At 42.8% G+C, this 22,752-nt stretch overlaps 1 protein-coding gene across 1 annotated transcript in view; it reads right to left on the reverse strand.

Annotated features, from left to right (window-relative positions):
* The window catches only part of BLMH (bleomycin hydrolase), a 593,976-nt gene that overhangs the window by 156,075 nt on the left and 415,149 nt on the right, over window positions 1-22,752 (reverse strand). The window contains exons 8-10 of the mRNA XM_044054476.1: window positions 21,660-21,818; window positions 21,317-21,384; window positions 21,088-21,205 (exon numbers count right to left, since the gene is read on the reverse strand). Coding sequence (XP_043910411.1) covers window positions 21,088-21,205; window positions 21,317-21,384; window positions 21,660-21,818 — 345 coding nt within the window. The remainder of the gene's footprint in view (window positions 1-21,087; window positions 21,206-21,316; window positions 21,385-21,659; window positions 21,819-22,752) is intronic.

Below are 22,752 nucleotides of genomic sequence, written 5' to 3' on the forward strand. Positions count from 1 at the left end.
GGAGAACATCGATGTCTGTGCAGTAACTGAAACCTGGTTCAAGGCTCCTGAGAGCACTCCAGCGCTACCAGGCTATACCTCATATCATGCGTTTGGCCTCAAGTTCCAGGCCGAACCACAAAGGAGGGGAGTGTCCATTTTCATAAAGGACACCTACACCTCTCGATTGGTGGCTGCTCATGAAGCATCAGAAACCATACAAGTTTTACTCACCATAGGTAAAACTGCCATACAACTGGTCGCATGTTATAGAACACCCTCCCAATCCCAGGAATCCCATCAAGCATTCCTGAAAACACTGGAGGATATGAATGTCACACCAAACACCATCATATTGGGTGACTTCAATTACCCCAACATAGACTGGGCCCACTATTCTAGCCCTAACACCCTGGCCCAAAGATTCCTGGAATTCATAAACTCAAATGCTATGGAGCAACTGGTCACCTCTCCTACGAGGAGAGATAATATACTTGACCTGATTATCACAAACATGGGGTCCAAATGCTCCGCACCGGATATAAACCCCTCACTAGTAAGATCTGATCATAAACTGATCATGTTGGATGTACATATCCCACCCCCCCCCAGAACAAAAGACTACAGTGAAAAACTTTTCAAAAGCTGACTTTGAGCTCCTTAAGTCGGAAATGATATCCTTTAAGCCTACTGGGTTAATGGAAACCACATCCCAAAATGCTGAATCCTTCACAAAAGCCTTCTATGGACATCTCCAGGAATGCATGGATCAGGCAATCCCAACTAAAACCAAGACCCTCTCCACCAAGGGAAAACGCCCGGTTTGGTGGACCCCGGCTATAAACAAACTGTACAACAAAAGAAGGAAGCTGCTGCAGGACAGAGCCAAATCCCACAAGGGAAAGGCTTCCCTGATCAGCACAAGTAAAAAACTACGCTCTCTCATAAAAACATCTAAAGCAAACTTTGAGAAAAAGATTGCCAAGGATACCAAAGACAATCACAAAGCCTTCTTCAATTATGTCAGAACCTTGGGAGGAAATTCTCAGATATGCTCTGAGCTAGTACACAATAACAAAAAATTCACTGACCCTACTGACATTGCCAACATTCTGGCAGACAGGTTCAGTGCAAATTTCTCCCCTCCCTCACCCCCTAAAGATGAAGTAACTATCCCTGCTGAATGTAACCTACCTGTCATCACAGACACACAGGTGAAATCAGCACTCAACAAGGCAAAAAACACAGCATCTATGGGACCCGATGGTATCCCCGGTTGCGTGTTACGTGAACTCCAAGATGAACTAAACCCGCCCCTAAGAACTCTATTCAATCTTAGCCTCACTACAGGATATGTACCTGAACACTGGCGCACAGCAACAGTGGTCCCACTCCACAAAGGGGGAAATTCAACTGACCCAGGTAACTACCGCCCCATAAGTTTGACCAGCCTGATCTGTAAGGCTATGGAAAGGATCATCATGGAACTCATAAATGGCGACATTGGTGATCTGCAGACCCTTGATCCCACACAGTTCGGTTTTGTAAAGGCAGATCCTGCCTCTTAAACCTGGTTGACTTCTTTGAGACAGTCACTAGTGCCATCGATGAGGGCAAGGCTGTCCACACTGCCTATTTGGACTTGGCTAAGGCCTTTGACACAATACCACACTCTGGCATCATTGACAAGCTCAGCAGCCTAAATGTAAATCCATATGTCACAAGATGGGTAGCAAATTGGCTAAAAACAGAACCCATAAGGTTAAAATTGCTGGAGCCATGTCAGACTCAAAACCCGTCACAAGTGGTGTCCCACAGGGCTCAGTCTTGGGTCCACTCCTATTCGGCATTTATTTCTCAGATGTGAAAGCAAATATGGAAGGATTATGGCTGACAAAGTTTGCAGATGACTGCAAACTGGGCGCCATAGTGGATTCACCTGCCGACACACACATCCTACAGAAAGGTCTCACTGAAACGGACAACTGGTGCCGGAATCATGGCCTCAAACTTAACGCCAAAAAATGTATAGTCATCCCCTTTGGGAAAAATAAAAGTACCCACAAACTATCACGTAGACAATAACCCACTGAATACAGAAGATGTAATCAGAGACCTGGGGACTCAAGTCGATAGTGACCTCTCCTTTGACAACCATGTTGCCAAAGTGGTCAGAAAGACTTTCTACCTTGCCCATCTCATCATGAAGGGATTCTCATCCAGATCAAAGGAGGTCATTGTACCTCTGTATTCCTCCCTTATCAGGCCCATGATCGAATATAATGCTCCATTTGGGATGTATCTCACCCGGCACATGCAACAACTGGAAAGACCCCAGAAGTACCTCACCAAGAGGATCATAGGTCTAAAACATGTGCCTTATCCAGCTAGATTAAAGAAACTCCAGCTCTATTCAGTAGCATACCGCCTGCTCAGAGGTGATTTGTGCCTAACATACAGGGCCATGTCCAACCAGGAATTGATGGACATGCTCCATCTCAAAAATCCAAATCCACCAGAACCACACGAGCTAAAGATTTCAACCTCTGCACAAATATGAATAGGACATGCTGGAGGGATAGATTCATAACACAGAGGTTACCCATACTCTGGAACAAAATCCCAGTTCACGTGAGACAGAGCCCTTCATTGGCACTGTTCAAGAAAAATCTCGATGCATGGATGGGAGATCGCAAGTTTACCCCGGGAGTGACCTCAGTGTCACTACTAGACAGAGGTATAGTTTACTAAATAATGGGGTTCCACATGTGTCACTACTAGAGAGGCGCAACTATATAGTATGGGGTGGCGTAAGCCACATCACTGTTGGCTAGGCTTGTAAATGCCCCCGGGCAGATAGCCTAGTACACTACTATGAAACTATGAAACTAAGACATATCTTGGGTGGGATAAAGGAGCAGCCGCCCTAGGCACAAGGTGTCGGGGGAATGATCAGCATTTGCAGTCAGGTCTGAAGCACTTTAGCACTCAGTCTGTGGTACAGTGTAATACTGGCACTCAAAAATGAATACCAATATTGCATTTGCAGTCAGGGCTGAAGCACATTAGTATTTGAAGTGTGGCATTTAGCTGCGGAAAGTGGTGTGCTACAGTTAAAGAGCAGCCTTACTTGAATTAATTTAATTTTTTTAGTCAACTCAGAGGGAGGGGGCTTTTTTTTTTAACTTATCAACTCAGAGTTGGGGGGGGGGGGCACCAGACTGGAAAGCTGCAGAGATAGCCACAACAACTAGATATAGCTTTCTGAATAAGCACTCTAGAAATCAGCTAGCCTAAAAAAAATAAATTTTAGCCCTGACTAAAAAAGGACAGAACTCCAGGAATTAACATCATAATAATAATACGTCACAAACTGAACCACCACTTCTAAGGGCAGTGTTAAAGAAGGTGGAGCTCAAACTAACTGCAAAAGACACTGGAAGGTCTTGCATATGGAAAACTCAGTCTTACAGGACACAAAAGAACAGCTAAATGGGCAACAGAAGCACAGGCAATCTCCACCATTAAATGGAAGGTAGCCTGTAAAATCTGAAATGGACTCAAGGATCTAGCAAAAAAAAAGGAAGTTCAGGCCTCAAGAATCCATAAACACACAGACATAAATGCTACCTCCTTCCACGAGTTTACTGTTACAAGCTGCAGGTGGGCCATGCCCCAAAGGAGGATTGTAATCAGGGCAAGAGATCACGAATAAACTGGAGAAAATCCAGACAAAGGATAACAGACAGATACAGAGCAAGGCACACTTACGAGGATCACTTTCTACCTCCATTCAGTACAGAAGGATGACAGGAATTGGACATGGGGCTAAATGTCAGAAAACAGGGCTTCAATAGTGTTGGCAACTGCCAAAAAGGAACCAGAAAGGAGAAAGGCAAACATCTTTCTCTGTAAACCTTAAGTGCAAGTCAGTATTTGCTACAAGGCTTAGTAATCCAAAACCCAGACAAAAGAAAGGAGACAAGCTGACTAAGGACAGTTATCCATGGCAAGTAAACCCCTACATAGTTTGTATAAATGTCTGGGAAAGATGTCACTACTAGCCTCATGAAAACAGGAAAATTACACAGCTTAAGCCCCATACCGTCAAGAGAGACTAGCATGTGTGGTGCACCTGGTAGGTTATAAAATGTGCATTAAGGTGGCTACACAAGACATAGAACAATGCTCAGATGTTTGTTGTTTTACCAGTAGAACTACACAAAATATGATCACCTAACACCAAACTAAAAACAAGACTAAATCCTGGGTAAGGAAATGTGCAGTAGGACAGACACCTAAACAGGAAACTATAACCAAATAGTTGAAAGTTTATCAAGAGAACCATACAAGTGAGGACTGTACTAAGAATGAATGTCTGTGAAAATAGTCTATATGTTGTCTGCACATTGAGTCTGGAGATACGGAATTTCGTTCAGTTTTTGCACTTGTGTGATTTCTGAATGACAATAAAGTTTACTCTGACTTTGACCTTTGACTTGGACTTTTGATATGGTCATCTCTGACACCGAAGCCAAAACAAGGCTGGAGAGAGGGAGAAGAGAGCAGCAGCTCCATTCATTTCAGGACAAAACCCAAGAACACAAGGTCAATCCAGTACCTAAAGGAAAACACAACCAAAGAGGTAAGAGATTAGGGATAATAGCAAGCCCCATACAGATGAGATGTGAGACAAGATATGTATGTACCTGCTGCTACAGAAGCTATGTCTGGGTACCGAGAGTTTCAACTCTCCTGAGGCTATTAAAGACAAATGTTAACCTTGCCATACTTGAGGAGTGGTGTAGGATATCAACCTGCTGCTAACTCCATGGTATCTGAAATGTAGGATATAATATGAGGCTGGACCTGTAAGGCCATAGTTGAAAAGCAGTTACTCCCACAGTATCTGGAATGCAGAGTAAGGTAGGAGACTGCTGCTATCCAGAACCAAGGCAGAGCTGCTGAGGGAGATAAGCAGTTATTGCTGATCACTTACCTCGGACATAGGAAGAGGTCATCTTTAGTGTTACACAGAGCCAGCTTGGGATAAAGAGTCTCCTTAGAGTTATACAAAGCAAACTTGGGATAAAGACCCAGTAATATTGTTCCTTCTGAAATTATGAAGCAATATCAACACCACTGCCATGATAACTGCATGTAATGAAAAAGCAGCCTCTGTGCCAAAGAACTCTATCTCAAAGGGAAAATAACTCAATATCAAAGAGCCACTGGCACTAAAATGATGGTATTGATGAATGGTTGACTTTGAAGAGGCATCAATGCTAAAAAATCAGGCTTCTTTGGCTGAAAAGTTTAACTGTTGAAAGCTATAAAACTGACACCAAGAAGGCTCAATGCTAGCTGTTCAACATTCAGAGTAGTCAAGAGCCAGATACTCTAGTACAGAGATGCTTATTGTTGAATTGGTCCACATGAAATATTGGGCTACAAAGAATGTGATAGCAGAGGCATAAGATGAAATGGATAAGGTGCCTGACTTTGGATCACAACACTGTAGGCTTGAGTCCTGCCATGGTAATTTATTTTGTTTTATTTCTTAACTTTATTGATTTGTATTTGTTAAATGGAGTACGGGGTGGAGCACTGATCTCCATGGATCTTATTCAGACTCAGCCCAGGAGCACTTTCTGGTCAAAGGACCTTCTCCAAGTCACACAGGCAATGGAGTTGAGGGAATCAAACCCTGAACCACAAGAAACAGCTAATTAACAGCCCCTTAATTCTCTGCACCAAATACTAAACAAGTCATCAGAAAAGATCAGATTAAGCAAGGCTGAGTCTGGTTAGTTTTTGATAAGAGACTGCCTGGAAATACTATGTGTTGTTGGCTTGCCAATGGTCATACCACCCTGAATATGACCAATGTCACCTATCTTGGACCCAAGCGGCATAAGACTCCCAAACCAGGGGCCAATGTCTTGAAGGATAGATGCCAAATATATATACGTCAGCTGTAAAGCACGTATTGCCCCAAGAATATTGCATCAAGCCCAGAGACAAGGTCCTAGCAGACAGAGGGAATGACACCGACTGTATCTACTCAAAGGAGCCAAGACTAGGACTGGCACTGAAACCAGAACCACACTCGTAAGATGGTCAGTAATACACACTTCCAAAACAAAGTCTGAACTGAAAGCAATAAAAAAAATAAAGTAAAACACTGACATCTGCATCAGCCACTGCCAAGGCAAGAAAAATTGAATGCTAGAAAAGAACTCCTTTGATATCAAAGCAAGAACTTGACTGGTGAGAGGGCAAATTATAAAATGCTTTGATTGGCTTGAAATACAACTAAAACTCCCAGCAAGCAAAATGTACATAAAATATGCTGAATACATTCAAAAACCCTACTAAAATTCACATATAAACATATAGTATCTACTTACTTGTAGTAATGTAAAACCCAAATTCACATACATAAATATATCATGTTTAAAATTATATATGTGTGCATATATATATATATATATATATATATATATATATATATATATATATATATACATATATATATATATATATATATTACTAAAATCTATTAAGTCCTTTCCAACAACATGGGAGCAATAGAAACAGTCTCATTCAGACCGGGTGGAAACATACAATTATGCTGCATTCTAATAGAATTCCTGCCTGGAACTGGATAAAATATATGCAAGTTTGATACTAGCAAAAAAGCTCTTGCTTAAACGAATTTCAAAGACAGAAAAAAAAAACTGCAATGCAAAAGAACATAATACAATGCTAGGCTGAGATTCTGAAACAGCTACCATAAGAAAATTCCCGTCTTAGATGACAATTCTTAACTCAGAACGAAAAACAAAATTAAGGAGGAAAATTCCACTCACAGCATAACTATGAGCAAGTGAAGAAAAGCCTCACATAAAAGAGACACAGAAGGGAAAATGGTAGGACAAGGAAGTTAGAAACTCCTACAAAAGAAAAAAAATATATGTGGACCTTAAACTAAAAGATAAGGCCTGAAGTGATCCAAGAGATGTGAGCTGACAAAATTTGAAAGAAAACACACCAATATAACCTTAATATAATCCAAAAAGCAAACCGTAGCCTAGGAGTTCTGGTAGGGAATGCTGCACCAACACAAGGCATAAGGGATCTGGACAGGGGCCATTCTGCACATAGCATTGGGGGTAAAGGAAAGGGGTTTAGTGGTGTGTGAAAGTGTTAGGTGCCAAGCTGCTCAATCTCTGCCTGCATCAAGTTATAGCTTATTATTTACAGCACCTCCATGAATAAATCCAGTACCTCCATTGTTACTATTCAGTGCAGTCTTGTCCACATCAGATTTATCTGTCATTACAATATTTTAAAGTTTTTGATTGGTCTGGTGTTCCTATCCATTCAACTTTTATGCTTTCAAGATTTGTCTCTAACTTTGTGTCAGTGTCAAACTTCCTGTGGGTGTACTGTTTTGTTGTCTTCCACTGTTTGGCTACATCGGATTTAACTACATGTGAAGGAACTAACCTGTTTGCTTTCTATCTATTGCTTCGGCCTCATTTACTATTTCCAGTACTTAGTTTATGCAAAATCTTTGAACTTTGTTTTTGATTTCCAAAACATCCTACACTATGTGCTGCATTCCATCTCCCATTTTAAATAAATACATCCACAAATGTGTACATTGTCTGCTTTAGGAGAGAACAACATCTCTAACATTTATTACTTTTTTCCTTAAATGTCCTTAATGGTTTTTCAAAAAACACCTATGTAAAACTTTTACTTGCTGATCTTAAATGTCCATTTTTGTAGGGAACAGCATCTGTTCCATACTTTTCCACTGGTGTCACACTAATTAATATCTTCATTATTTTCCATTTAGGAAATAAACATATCTAAACTCCATAGCTTCCCCTCCAATAAGCCAGTCCCGTCCCAATAAGTTGTTGCACCCCCCAACACTCTTCCTTTTCTCCCAAGGGTTCATCTTTCAAGTTACTCTTACTACATATTTTCCACTTCTTATTTCCTCTTTTCCTTATATTACCTTACCAATACAATAACTATGAGATTAAAATCACCTTGTAGATGTTAATGGAAATGTTGCTAATGTAGTACTTATCAACCTGGTTTCATCCAATGCACTCCTCAATTAGCAAGAGGTTCATAGGAATCATAGGAAATACAAGGCAACTGAGTCTTGTGAACATTTGTACCTTACCAGTACCCACCTTTAGATTATACCTCCTTTTTAAAGATGGCTTAGTCCAGTCAAGCCAGGGGGTAAATTTGTGAAGAGCCATACAATCATGCAGTTCCCATTTGAAGGAAGATAATGTATCACACTACTTGATTTGCTACAAGGGTCGCTTCCAGAGGTAGGGAAGGTACTGATTAGTGACATCTCTGTCATTATGACTATGTCTGCATAATTCCAGTTTCTATCCATGTTTTGTAAACTGTTTCGTACATTAAATATTGTAGCATATTCCTGTAACTTTAAATATGCATTTGATTTTTAGTATATATTTGTATCTGTAAATATATTTTGTTCATTTCTTATGTGATCCTATTCACCTAGGCTGTGCCGGAAAATAGTCCACTGAGATCAATGCACTATCCCGGTAAATAAATATAAAATAAATAAAAATAAATAAACCTATCTCAGGAATCATCATATCTGACACTCAGGTTTGTCACCTGGAGACAGCCCATCTCCAACCTTCAAGACAGAAGCAGTAACAGATAAAAGGGCATCATGTAGAGACATCAACAAACCATGGAAGAAATCAATGCCAAAACTTTTTTTGATAACTTAATCAAAGCACCAAAATGGGACTACAAGAACAGCACCAAAGAAGTTATGAACAACAATGGACTTTATAATACCACATTAAATAATGACAGATATTCTTCTTCCTGTAAAAATGCCTTAAGAAACTCAAAAGCCTACAATGGGAGAAAATCTGCTTTAACACTGCATTGAGGAAATAGATATTCCCAAGAGGACTTTGTTTCAAGAAAAGACCTATGTGGAGCAACGTCGAGGAGAACCTCATAACAGAATGGAAAAGACCCCAGAGGACATGGTTCTGAAATAAATGAAAATTCTTTTTGAGCAAAACTGAAAACAGAAACTGTCATGATTGCATTCATACAAGGGCTGTAACTGAAAGCAAGAGTAACAGGCAACTGCAATGCTAGATACCACAACACTGAGAAAAGGGTCACTAATTTTACCAACAAAATTTGGCAGAAAACTCTATAAAGGATCTAAAGGGATCTAAATGATTATACACAGATCTGAGAAAGTACCCCCTCTAGTTACAAAACAAAATTGCTACAGACTTATCACCCTCTCAGAAAGGCACAAATGAAGTGAAAGAGACAGAGCTATAAAAAAGAAATAATGTACTCACCATAACGTTCCATGTTGGTAGTCCATCTCACCCTTCATTTTTGCATATGGGTTTGGAGCCGATCCTCGGCTCCGACTCGGCCGATTTACAAGCTGGAAGACTTCTGGTTGGCTCGTGGCTAAGCAGGTATCCCATGGTGCACTAGTACAATCCCCAGATCTTGTTTGCTGCTCACTAGAATAAAAAACATAAAAACAACCAATACTAAAGGGTCTCCAACCAAGGGCAACCAAATTATTACTTCCAGATCTTCCAGGATGGGGGCAGGATGGCAGGTTGGAACCAAACAATGAGGAACCATCAAACGGGGCGTTGGTGAAAGTAGACGTGAATGGTTCCACAAAATTACATAACTGCATCCAGGAGTGGCACCTCAAGGCAACTCCGAAACCCACTGCTCTACTCGCTCCATCCGCAGCATAAGAGATAAGTCGCATGGAGGAGTTAACCACAGAATTTAAGGTGGACAACTGAGTAGAAATCTTGGCAGGAACTCCCTCAGTACACACACCTTGTATGGAATCTCCTAACTCCTTGAGGAGATCCCTCAGTAACCTCATGAAGTGCGTCAGATAGTTCAGCGATCGAAGGGTAAAGGCCACTGAACTAAAGATACACTTCCCAAATCTGTCCATATGTCGAGACTCCTTGTTTGGTGGACGAACAGATGAAGTCTCCGCCAACTCCTTCTTCGTGGTCTCCGCCACCACCATGGCATCTATGGGGACGCCCTTGGACAAGAACTCTTTATCAGGAGGGGCAGACAAGAACTTGTTTGGATTCCTGGGGACTGGCTCCACTGTGTCAGGAGTATCCCACACCTTTGGACTAACTAGATCCATCAGTTCGTCAAAAGGTGGAGACACCCAAGAGGCAGAAGGTTGAGACCCGAAAGCCTTCAGGTACACAGACTCCTCATCAGAAGGGTTAACCGTGGGCCAGTCGCACCTCTGCCTAAGGAACTCTAAAATGTCTACAAAGGAGACATCATCAGAGGACGACTTGGGGGACCCTTCCGACTCCTCTAATAAAGCACTGAAATACGATATTGAAAATAAAGAATTAGAAAAACTTAGCCAGAGCCAAGAGAAGCACAACCAAACTCGTTGATGTGGCAAACGAGATCTGGAGATTGTACTGGTGCACCATGGGATACCTGCTTAGCCACGAGCCAAACAGAAGTCTTCCAGCTTGTAAATTGGCCGAGTCGGAGCCGAGGATCGGCTCCGAACCCATATGTAAAAATGAAGGTGAGATTGGACTACCTAACATCAAAGAATAAGCCCTACAGAGACATCATACAGCCTTCATTGAAACATTTGACCCCACACCCAAAATCACCGAGCACACTCAGCAGGATTATCAGATGCCATAAATTCTCACAAGATCAGACATAACTCATGGCACCAGGATGCACAATGAATTCCCCTAGAAAGGTCACACAGAACAAAAAAGGAAATGCACACCAAGGAAATGGACCACACAGATGCACCCCCCCCCCCGAAAAGAAACCAACACCACCACAGCACACTCACTTACAATTGGCAACCATTATCAGACAGGAACTGGCAGTGGAAGAGACAAAGAATTTCCTACATCTTTACCAGAAGGACACCCTCCCAAACAACAGACTAAGGTCTGGAATCACAGAAGAAAAACACCCCCAAAGATAGAATTGAGAGTCTTAGAATAAAGAATGATGTTCATCTCACTAAGCAGAAACAACCTTGTCTGACCTGTCATCAATTTAAAGTTTGAAAATAAAATCTCAATATCTTTTTTCTTGAAAAAAATGATAAAAAAATGAAAGATGAACACCAGAAAATGGAGTAAACTTAATGAGTTTGCCCCCAGTGCACTCAATTCTCAGTGCTTTTGAAGCAAAATGAGAGCCTGCTATAAGAAAAAAAAAACAGAGATGGAAAGGTAAGAAAAATGTTTAACATTAGCAAAGATGAAATCAGTACTCCTAAGGAACTTAGCAATGATAAAACAAGAAGGGTCAAGAAAGCTGATAAAGGAAGGGGGTTATGATAACTGACATACAAATCATCAACAAGAAAATGGAATGCATGCTGGATAACTAAATTTTATAGGAAGGTAGACCTGTCAAACCACACAAAAAGTCTCACAGATCCACAGTACGGGACAGTAATTGCTAGTGGAAGGGTCATTAAAGAACCCATTTCTATCTACATGGAAATGATTTTCAAACCTCTAGCAGCCAGCAACAAACCATTTGCCGTGAACACTTTTTTTTTTTTTTTTTTCACAAAAAAAGACAAAGATGTTCACCCTAACCATGAAACCATAAGAGTTACAATCGACGTAGACGCTTTGCTACTGTACTACCTCATGACTACTGCATAAAAGCAGTAAAATAAGCTATGGTCTACAGGCCTGGCTCATTCCAGTGTGAGACTGAGCTGACTACCAGACTCCTACATACTTTTTTAAACAGTAAATAGTTATTGCTAAGCAAACAATACTATAAGCAGGTCACCAGTACAGCGATAGGAGCATCCATGGCCCCCAGCCTTGTGAACACTGCTGTGGGAAATTAGGAAGAGGAGAATATTTATAATTCAGGATTTCAACAATGTATTGCACACTACTTAAGAATTATGGAGATTTTCATTCCCTGGACAGGGATGACAATAACTGAAAGAATTTTAGCAGTACATTAGCAATTCTATGGAGTTTCAAAAATTAACCTCTAATCACAGCAAGAAGAAGGCTGATTTTCTTGAACTGACCATCAGTAAACTTTTTCAAAATGTTTCCTTATCTAACAAATTATACAGGAAATCAACCAGGGTCAACATGTTTTTGCATGCCACCACCATGCACCCCCCTCAAAACAAAAAGAAATGTCATCAAATCCAAAGGTATGTGTATTGCTTGTGTTTCTAAGAAACTCAGTAACTTTCTCATGAACCTAAACAATCTGAAAAAAAGACTTCTTAATCAGCATGTGCAAAGACTCTGCATCACAGAATTATGGACTCAATAAAGGATTTAAAACTGGAAGGAAACCCATAATCCCTTGCACCAGTTAACATGTTCCTACAAGCATTTGGGAACATATACTTGTGACCCCTAGAATGAATCCAGAAAAAGAAGCAAAGAAGCATGGCAGTCACTTTTGCACTTGACCATGTAATCATCCATAAAATAATTCAGAACAACGAGCTTATTACTGACAACAGCAAATTAGTAGCCAAGATTCTTGAACCTGGACCAACTTTCATTTTCAAAAAAGGTAAGAGAATTAGGGATTTCCTTCAAGCCAAAATGAATGAAAATGATTTGGAAAAGAAAGGCACACACAAATGTGGTGCATCAAACTGCATGTAATGCAAACACTTGAGCAATTCAGACCATTTTATATGCACCAGCATGGGCAAATATTACAACAAGGACAACAAAAATTGCAACACTGATAGGTATGTTTACAGAGCGTAATGCCTCAGCTGCAAAGCATTCTACGTAGGGAAGACAGTCAAGTTAAACAACTGGATGAACATATATTTCTCAGAAATTAAACACAATGTCCAGAAAAATGATCTTGCCAAACATTGTATGAAGAAACCCAGAAACTCCAAGTTCAAATTTCTTTTACTGTACCATGTGGCATTAATCTTCCTTGACAGAAATAAAAATGCTGTACTAGAAAGAAAAAAAACCTGAGTGGCAAATATGTCTGAATCTATACAACAGACCCAGTTTAAACATTAGCTTCCCCATCAGGAGCATACTTCAATTAAAAAGACTCAATCACAGACTTTACTACTAGGAAAACATCCTCAAACCCTAAGGGAACATGATAACTATGGAATGAAGAACCTACAATAGGTCAGCACATTGGCATACCTCCTCTACAACTGGATTCTTTCCACTACATCAGAAGGACCCCCCCCCCCATCAAATCTGTTATCTCCTTAAGGCAATCTCTATTTGATGCAAGGACCATGAGGATTCTAATATCAAACCAAATGGACCAAGCTCAGGTCAAGAAAAGTACAAGTGGACATGGCTCATTTATTCACCCCATAACTAAGCAACCTCTATCCAGAGGAAATCATTGGGACTATACAGTTGATTCTCAGCTAGGGTGTCTTCTGTGCAGAGTCTGTATGTCCTCCCTGTGAATTCATGGGTTTCCTCCCACATTCCAGACAGGGTGGACTGGATATTCTAAATTTGCCATAGGTGTGAGCGTGCATGCAACAATGTGGTGTGGAAAAATTACAGCCCTGGGGCTAGCCACCTGGCAGTGTAAATGTTGACTCTAGATGGTTAACACCGTTGAAGTGACACCCCCAACCCCATATGGAAAAATGGGAAAAAGGGGTTGTGGATGGATGAACGGATCTAGAGGGGATCATCACTTAGGCACCCAAGAGAGTGTTTGTGCCTTAACTAATATCCCAGTAACAGGGTGATTTTAATGTCCTAACCATACTCATGTGTAGAGGGCATGTGTAACCCCCCAGCACTACACAGGCCCATAACAAACTTTTTTCATGTGACTGCACCATCCTGTACACCCATCTTGGGCACCACCCATCAGTGACTTGTTCAGCCTAAAGCTCACCTTCATGGCCAGGAATCTGCATCCCATCCCTTCCTCTAAGAAACATATCCAGAACAAGGCAGGATGTACCCTGCCCTCCTTCTGTATGGGAATGCCCGTCATCCTCTATAAGCTCTGTTAGTCACCTGAACTAACTTGATCCCATGCCACCTGCAATACAGCCAGGGCTTTATCACTCTATACTGATGGATATGGCTACTCCTGTGATATTTTCTTCACCATATAAAAAAGGTCAGATGTTGCTTTCATTTTTGTGCAGTGCATATTCGTTTTAGAAAAGTTTACATGTTTCTGTTTGGTGAGTGCTGACAGTAAATATATGACATGAACATACACAGCCACATATGTTTTGCAGTGTGAACAATCACATATAAATCAACTTAACCTTGTGGGTATGATTTTCAGTAGAAGGCATATTTTATGCTTTTATCCACATTTATCTTAATTTAATCCAAAATAGACAATAGTTTTTATACACCGACTGCATCATCTGAGGGTTACAAATATCCATGTAAAATCAACATCACTGTCAGGAACATTTACTTCTTATGGCAAAATGATAGTAATAACTAAAATTATCATCCAGTTTAGCCTTTTTCTTAGTCAGGAATCCTGTGTAGTTCCCTTTCTTAGTTAAGGATTCATCACTAGTTAGAATACCCAAACAGCAATGAGGTTAAATACTGATGATATTGATGGTAATAGTGGTTTTCTCTAAACTTCACCATTTTTCTTCAGTACAGTGGGTGATAACTTTTAGTTATGTACTTACCATAACTTTAGATGTATGGGATCCATCTCGCCTACATTCAATACATATGGGTTCGGAGCCGATCCTCGGCTCCGACTCGGCACCGAATACAATAGAGCGTAGTCTCTTATTGGCTGAGCTATTCTATATCCCAGGATGCACCACCACTAGTTCCCCAGATCTTGTTTGTCCGCACTCATAGACACAGAGACATACCATTAGAATAACATACTCAGGTCTTTCAAGAGAGGAAAAATTGGATTTAGACTCGACCGGTCTCTCCTGATCTACGAGGCAGGGGGATGGAGGGTGGGTTATAGGAATGTAGGCGAGATGGATCCCATACATCTAAAGTTATGGTAAGTACATAACTAAAAGATGTAATGTGATCCTATCTCGCCTACATTCAATACATATGGGACAGCGCCCCTAGCACCTTATTCCCGGGAGGCTCACTGGAAAACACTCCTGAGAACTGTGGAACCGAAGGAAGCTCGACCCCTGGATGCCACATCCAATTTGTAGTGAGAAATGAAAGTATGTGAAGAGGTCCACGTGGCAGCCGCACAAATGTCATCAATAGAAAGTTTAGAATGAAATGCTGCTGAGGTAGCCATAGCTCTAGTGGAATGAGCTTTAATCGGAGCTATGAGTTTTCTATTCGAGGATGTATAAATATGAGTAATGCAGTCCCTGATCCATTTAGCAATAGTGACTTTAGTGACCACATTACCTAATCTGTTATCAGAGAAAGACAGAAAGAGCTGGTCTGACTTTCTGTTTTTTTGCGTCCTATCCAAATAAAAACGCAATTGTCTATGGACGTCCAAGCAGTGAAAGACGTATTCAGACCTATCTGAAAATTGGGGAAAGAAGACAGGAAGTTCTAGTGACTGTCGAAGAGCCAATTTAGAGCAAACCTTTGGGACAAAGGATGGATTTGGTCTGAGGGACACTCTGTCTTTGTGAAAAACCAAGTATGGTGGGTTAATACACAAGGCCTGGAGCTCTGAAACTCTTCTAGCTGAAGTAATGGCTACCAAGAGGGCAGTTTTCCAAGAAAGGAACTTTAATTCACAGGTAGCTGCTGGCTCAAAAGGGGACGAAGTCAAAGCCCCTAGCACTACGTTAAGGTCCCATGGCGGTGCCGGATGAACAGTAGGGGGACGTAACAACCAAGCTCCTTTAATGAAAGCCTTACATAACTTGTTGCTCATTAAGGAAGGATTAATACATTCATGAAAGTTAGAGATAGCTGCCAATTGTAGTTTAATGGTGGACACCGAAGACCCTTGGTTAAATAGAGTGGCTAAAAACTTTAGCACCTCTGACACGGAAGCTGTCACTGGATCCACTCCTCGGGATTGGGCCCAGATGGCAAACCTCTTCCACTTATCAGTATATATTTTCTTGGTAGAAGCCTTGTGAGCCGAGGATAAGATGTGCATGACTTCTGGAGCTAAGGAATGGTTTCTCACTACGGTTGGAAGAGGAGTAACCAGGCTGCTAGCCTGAGTGCAGGGAGGGACTGGTGGAGTCGTCCCGACTGATGAGTCAAGAGGTCCGGAAGCTGGTCCAAGAAGCAAGGGCCGTCTAACGCATATTTGTGTAGAAAGGGGAACCAGGTTTGCCGAGGCCAGAACGGGGCGATTAATATCATCTTGCTGTTTAGACGAATCGCCTTCTGAATCACCTTCGGAAGAAGGGGAATAGGTGGGAAGGCATACAGCAGGCCGGAGGGCCAATCGTGGACTAGAGCGTCCTTGGGTGTCACCCCCGCAGTAGGAGTCAGGGTGAAAAATTTTGGACATTTCGCATTGAGGGGGCTCGCGAAAAGATCGAAACAAGGGATTCCCCACTTCGAGAAGATCTGTGAGGCTATCTTGTCGTTTAGAGACCACTCGTGAGGAGAGAGAATAGTTCTGCTCAACCTGTCGGCTATCACGTTGGACTTCCCCGGAATGTGCGTTGCCAGTAGGTAGCGTTTGGTAACAATCGCCCACTCCCATACTCTCATGGCCTCCCTGCAAAGAGGGTAGGACCTGGTTCCTCCTTGTTTGTTCAAGTACCAGACAACCGACATGTTGTCGGACTGGATGGCAATCACGGCTTGGGGAAGGTGGTCGTGTAGAGCCTGCAATGCTAACAGCACCGCCCTCATCTCCAGAACGTTGATGTGAAGAACAGACTCGTCCGAGCGCCACGTGCCTTGAACCGACCTGCCCAGACAATGCCCCCCCCACCCTGTCCGGGAGGCGTCCGTAGTCAGCGTGGCGACGGGAAGTGGGGGAACAAAGGGTTGACCCGGATTGAGGTTGGCGGTTACCAGCCACCAACGAAGGTCCTGTTTGCATTTGTCTGTAATCAGTATTTGGTGGTTGAGAGGGAGATCTTGGTAAGACCACTGAACTGACAAGAGCCACTGTAGAATCCTCATGTGCAGCCTTGCAAAGGGAACCATGAGAATGGCGGCCGCCATGGAGCCTAGTAGTTGCAACACCATCCTTGCTGGGGCCCAACGTCTTTTGAGTAGAGTCTGGACCTGACTTTGAAGAATCTGTATTCTTTCTGCAGGAAGGAAAACCCGCATTTGTCTTGTATCTATTTCTGCTCCAATGAACAGAATACGCTGAGATGGCTGCAGCACTGATTTTGACCAATTGAAGGTGATCCCTAAGGAACTGCCCAATTTGATAGTGGCTGTTAGATTTTCTAAAAGTAGATGCTTGGAGGTGGCAGTTAGGAGCCAGTCGTCTAGGTACGGAAACAGCTGGAATCCTAAACTCCTCAAGTGAGCAGTCACTACTGCCAAACATTTGGTGAACACTCTGGGGGCTGAAGTGAGACCAAAGGGCAGAGCTCGAAACTGGAAATGACTGTCTACCAGGCTGAAGCGTAAGTGTCTTCTGGACGCCCCGTTTATTAATATGTGGTAATAAGCGTCCTTGAGATCTATGGAGCACATCCAAACACCTTCTTCCAACAATGGAAGAATGGATTGTAAGGTGACCATCCGAAATTTGGACTTTTTTATGAATCGGTTGAATTTGCTGAGATCCAAGATGGGTCTCCAGTCCCCGGTCTTTTTTGGCACCAAAAAGAACCTTGAGTAAGTCCCTGATCCGGCTTGGTCTGCGGGGACAGGTTGGATGACTCCTTTTCGCAGCAGTTTTGACACCTCGTAGGCTGCTATAACCCGCTGACTGGGTGGAGGGTGCGGGATCCTTCGGGTTGGTGGGGGATGATGATCTAAGGGAATGGTGTATCCTCCGGCAATTATTCGAAGCACCCATTGGTCCTGAGTAATCTGTCTCCAGGCTTCTAGGTGCTCTGAAAAACGACCCCCGACTGGCTCCGGAGCTGCACAGTCGGGCACTCCTTCAGGGATGTTGGAAGGAGGGAGAGCCACGAAAGGACTCGGTCTCCAGTGTTGCGAGGGCCTCCGCCGCCTCTGGGACGGCGTCTTCCAGAAAAATTTCCCCTTCCTCTGCCTCTAGAAGGGGAGTCGTTCTGCTGTGGCGAGTAAGGCTTCTGAGATTTTCGAAACCACATCTTTCCACCCCTTCGAGCCTTGGGATAAGGCCTGAAGGGAGTGGAAAACCGGGCTCCGACAGCAGCCAAAGTCTTACCCTCTTGCTCACAGCGAATCAAGGTGTCCTTTACCTTGGGTCCAAACAATGAGGACCCATCAAAGGGAGCATCGGCAAAGGAAGACTTGAAAGCCTCCGCAAAGTGACACAGGCGAAGCCAGGCTTGTCTTCGTAAAGCAACTCCTGTACCCGCCGCTCTACTCGCTCCTTCAGCAGCATATGATATGAGCCTCATGGAGGAGTTAGATAAGGAAGAAAGGGTAGATAACTGAGCGCCAACCGACTGGGCTAACTGCTCAGGTAAATTACCCGAGAAGGAGTCTGACAGCTCCTTGACCAGATCCCTCTGCAGCCTAGTAAAATGTGCCAAATAATTCAGGGACCTTAACGTAAAGGCCGCTGAAGTCAGGGTACGCTTGCCGTACCGATCCATACTCCTAGACTCTTTATTAGGAGGATGGACGGACGTCGAAGCCTCTGCTACATCTTGTTGGGTAGCAGATGCCACCACCATAGCATCTACTGCCACACCCTTGGATAGAAATTCTTTGTCCGGTGGGGCCGAAAGAAATTTGTTGGGGCGAGCAGGCACCGGTTCCACAGAGTCCGGGTGTTCCCACACCCTTCGAGAGATCAAATCCAGAAGCTCATCGAAGGGTGGAGACACCCAGGAGGCGGAGGGCTGAGCCCCAAAGGCCTTGAGGAAGACCGACTCCTCAGCAGAAGGGGGTTTGGACTGCCAGTCGCCTCGTTGTTTGAGGATTTCTAATATGTCCGCGAAGGAGACATCATCCGAGGACGACTTTGGGGACCCTTCCGCATCATCGAGGTCGGTATCCGATGTAAGAGACTCATCAGGGGAGTCAATGTGTTTCCTCTTACACAATTTCTTTCTGGGGGTTCCTCCGGCGCGTCGGAGGAACCTCCAGGAAGAAGGGAACCACCCGTGGGGGTATCCTCAGGCCTAGGGGCTCCGCTGTGAGACAGGGGAACTCCGGAAGCACCAGTCTCCAAATCCATGGAAGGTGGTGGTGAAAGAGTCGAAGTAGCCACAGAAGATTTGGCTAAGGCACTCCTCATAGCCTCAAAGGCCGGGCCCCCAGAATCCTGGGAAGGTCCAACCCTCGAGGCCACAACGGACGAAGGAGCCCCTGCCGCCGACGCACCGAGAGGGAGGCTAGGAACCGAAAGAATCGGGCCCGAAGCACCCCCCCCCGGGGCCGACAGAGGAGGTCCCCGTTCCGAACCCCGACCCAAGAGACGGGGTAGAAGTAAGAGTCGGAGCCGACTCAATTGCTTCGACATGTTCCACCAGCACCGACTCCAACGGCGCCGAGGCTGTTGAAGGAGGAATCGACAACGTAGGAAGGGCCGTAGGCTCCAGTACCGACTGGGTCGGAGCCGATATCAATTTGGTAAAGACCGGAGACTGGAAAAGCCTCTGAAGTACCCTGTCTATGTCTGAATCGGACATCCTCGAGGATCGGGACGACACCGATCGGGTCCGAGAAGACTTCTCCATCGGCTCCGATAGACAAGGGGACCGGCTCCGTAAAGGTTCCATAACTATCGGCGCCGAGGAAGTTCCCATCACTACTTCAACTTCTCTCGGAGCCGACAAGGACTTCGGCGCCGAGGGGGAAGTGTCTGAGCATGTAACCCTCATCGGCTCCGAAGACAATGGAGCCGATGAAGGTGACACACCTCTCGATGCTCGAGCTCTCGGCTCCGAAACTGAAGGAGTCGAGGCAGGAGACATCGAGGCAGACCGTTCCACCCTCGGCTCCGAAGTCCGTGGAGCCGAAGGAGAAGCCTGCCTAGATTTTTTTGTCGTCGGTTCCGACGGACTGGTCGGAGCCGACGATTTCTTTTTCCTTTGGGAAGTAGGAGAGCCAGAAGTTAAAGCTTCCTCAAAGGATGGGGCAATCAGCCCTTTTAAAATTAATTTGTTTTTCCTCTCTTGGAGGACTCGAGAGGAAAAGGCGTGACATACACTGCATGACTCTTGGAGATGTTTAGGCCCTAAACAGTACACACATAGCGCGTGGTCATCTGTAACCGACATTTTATACCCGCACTTAGTGCATTTTTTGAATCCTGAGGGCCTATGCTCTTTAGACATTGTAGCTTCGCTAACAATTACTTAAACAGAAAAAATAACCACAACAAGAAATGACACAATTTACACAGGGCTAGGCCCCTCTAACTTAAACGGAACCTCCTGTCGACAGACAGACACAATCACCACAGAATACCTCAAAAAATTCACAGCAAAACTTCCACACACACAACAAAGTATAATAATATCACAACAGTAGCTGTTAAAACAGCTTTTGGGGAAAAAGAGAATTTCAGACAAAAGGAGTTTTATCTGACTAAAGTACTTAGCTCAGCCAAGTCCGAGACCACGTCTATGCTCTTGAGCGGCAAACGAGATCTGGGGAACTAGTGGTGGTGCATCCTGGGATATAGAATAGCTCAGCCAATAAGAGACTACACTCTATTGTATTCGGTGCCGAGTCAGAGCCGAGGATCGGCTCCGAACCCATATGTATTGAATGTAGGCGAGATAGGATCACATTACATCAGTTACTTGTGTAAATCTGGTGTCTCATGCATATATTAACCTTTAAAAGAACAATATACAGTAGCGTGGTCCAGATGAGCAACATAGGCATACACAGCAGAACAGATTCAAACCGTGTGTAGAAATCTATGGCATTTCCTTTATTAGCATTCCAACAGGATTGGGATTTCAAAACATACCTTTTTAGTCACACCAGTGAGGACCATTGCATGAGTCATCAAGGAGTCACCAAATATCAGCCTGTCAGCTTTGTTCATATTTTTCACAGACACACCAAACACCAACTTATGGTTAAACCTGTAATTTGGGAAACAATAACAGTAAGGTACCAGTTCAAGTCAATAATTAAGTTTATAACTTTAAGAAATATTTGACACATTCATCTATCCTATTAACATCCAAACTTACACATTCATGTCATTAATGCCTAGCTTGCCAAAGAAATGCTTGCCAACATCGCAGCCAAACCAAACAGCCTGAAAAGAAAAATATGACAGATTAGCCAACTCTTCTCTCAATACAATATCACTGTATCTGCTCTTAAACTAAATACACTATTTGCACACAAACAAGTACGATACTTGGTATAAGACAGACTCCGGTTCACAAGTTTAAGCCATCTTAACTGATTTATCATATGTTTCAAGATGAAGTGCCTTCTATTTTACTGAAAAAATACAGTTTCCTAAACATGAGTAATTATTAAAAATGAAAAATTAAAACAGTGACTGGGTGGAAGGCAGCACCTTACCTCACCATCCTTAACTGATGCAGCAGCAGCCTTTTTCAGCACAGCAATAGGCTGGTTGTTATAAAGAGTTTTCCTTCCACCTGTCATATTGCTCAAGTATTGGACAGTGAACAGCTTTCCATATTCATTTTGTGGTCGAGGATCATTCACCAAGCAAATCTAATAAAATAAACATGGTTCCTTAAAATGTATCTCTGATTGTTGGCCTCAAGGGAATTTTAAATGCATCATGAACATTAGTCAATAAAGGAAACATTAAGCATATCTGCTAAACAAGAGAGGAGAACAGTGCACTACTGGTCCCACAAAACTAGTCACTTTTATGAGAAAAATACTAGACACCTCCTATTAACAGCCACTTCTAAAGAGGCAATAAATTCCAAAAAGCAACCCCTAGAAATATAGAACCTTTACACATGAAAGTGATAAACTATAGATTTTTTTATTATTAGCTCCCATCAAAAGGGAAATTCTACCTCTTGTTAAAGAATTAACAGATATGTGGGCACCCACCATGTCAGATCTCCAAGAAAGATCTTTTCCCTAAATAACACACATGGATACTTTCATCTGATGCCCATTGATACATTCATTTTCTGATAGCCACTTTATTTTAATCATGTTTGCAAGGAAGACATAACTTATCCTAGTACACAATGAATGTAAGGCAGAGGATTAATTCTAGACAGGACAACTCCATTACAGAACATAGTTATGCACAACACATACACACAAATACAGAATTAAAAAGTGTTAACAATTCATGTGTCATTATTTCTCTGCACGTAGGACGAAACTAAAAAACCCAGTGAAAATTAATGTTATTATTTATTTATTTATTTATTTATTTTACATTTGTTAATCTGGTAGTGTCCGACTGGGTCATTGGAGCCAATTTCAGCTGAGACCCAGGGAGAAAAGCGCTACACACAATAACATTGTCCAATAATAGTACAAAATCATAAAAAACAAATTGCATACATATAATAATACACAATACAAAAAATATACATGTATATTCCAAAAGACCAGATATAAAATTAGTCAAAGATTGTGCTGTAAACAGCATTGTAGATAATGAATATCAATGAGT

The sequence above is a fragment of the Protopterus annectens genome, chromosome 13.part0 (genome assembly GCF_019279795.1).
Source record: "Protopterus annectens isolate FY-2018-M chromosome 13.part0, PAN1.0, whole genome shotgun sequence".
Classification (NCBI taxonomy): domain Eukaryota; kingdom Metazoa; phylum Chordata; order Ceratodontiformes; family Protopteridae; genus Protopterus; species Protopterus annectens.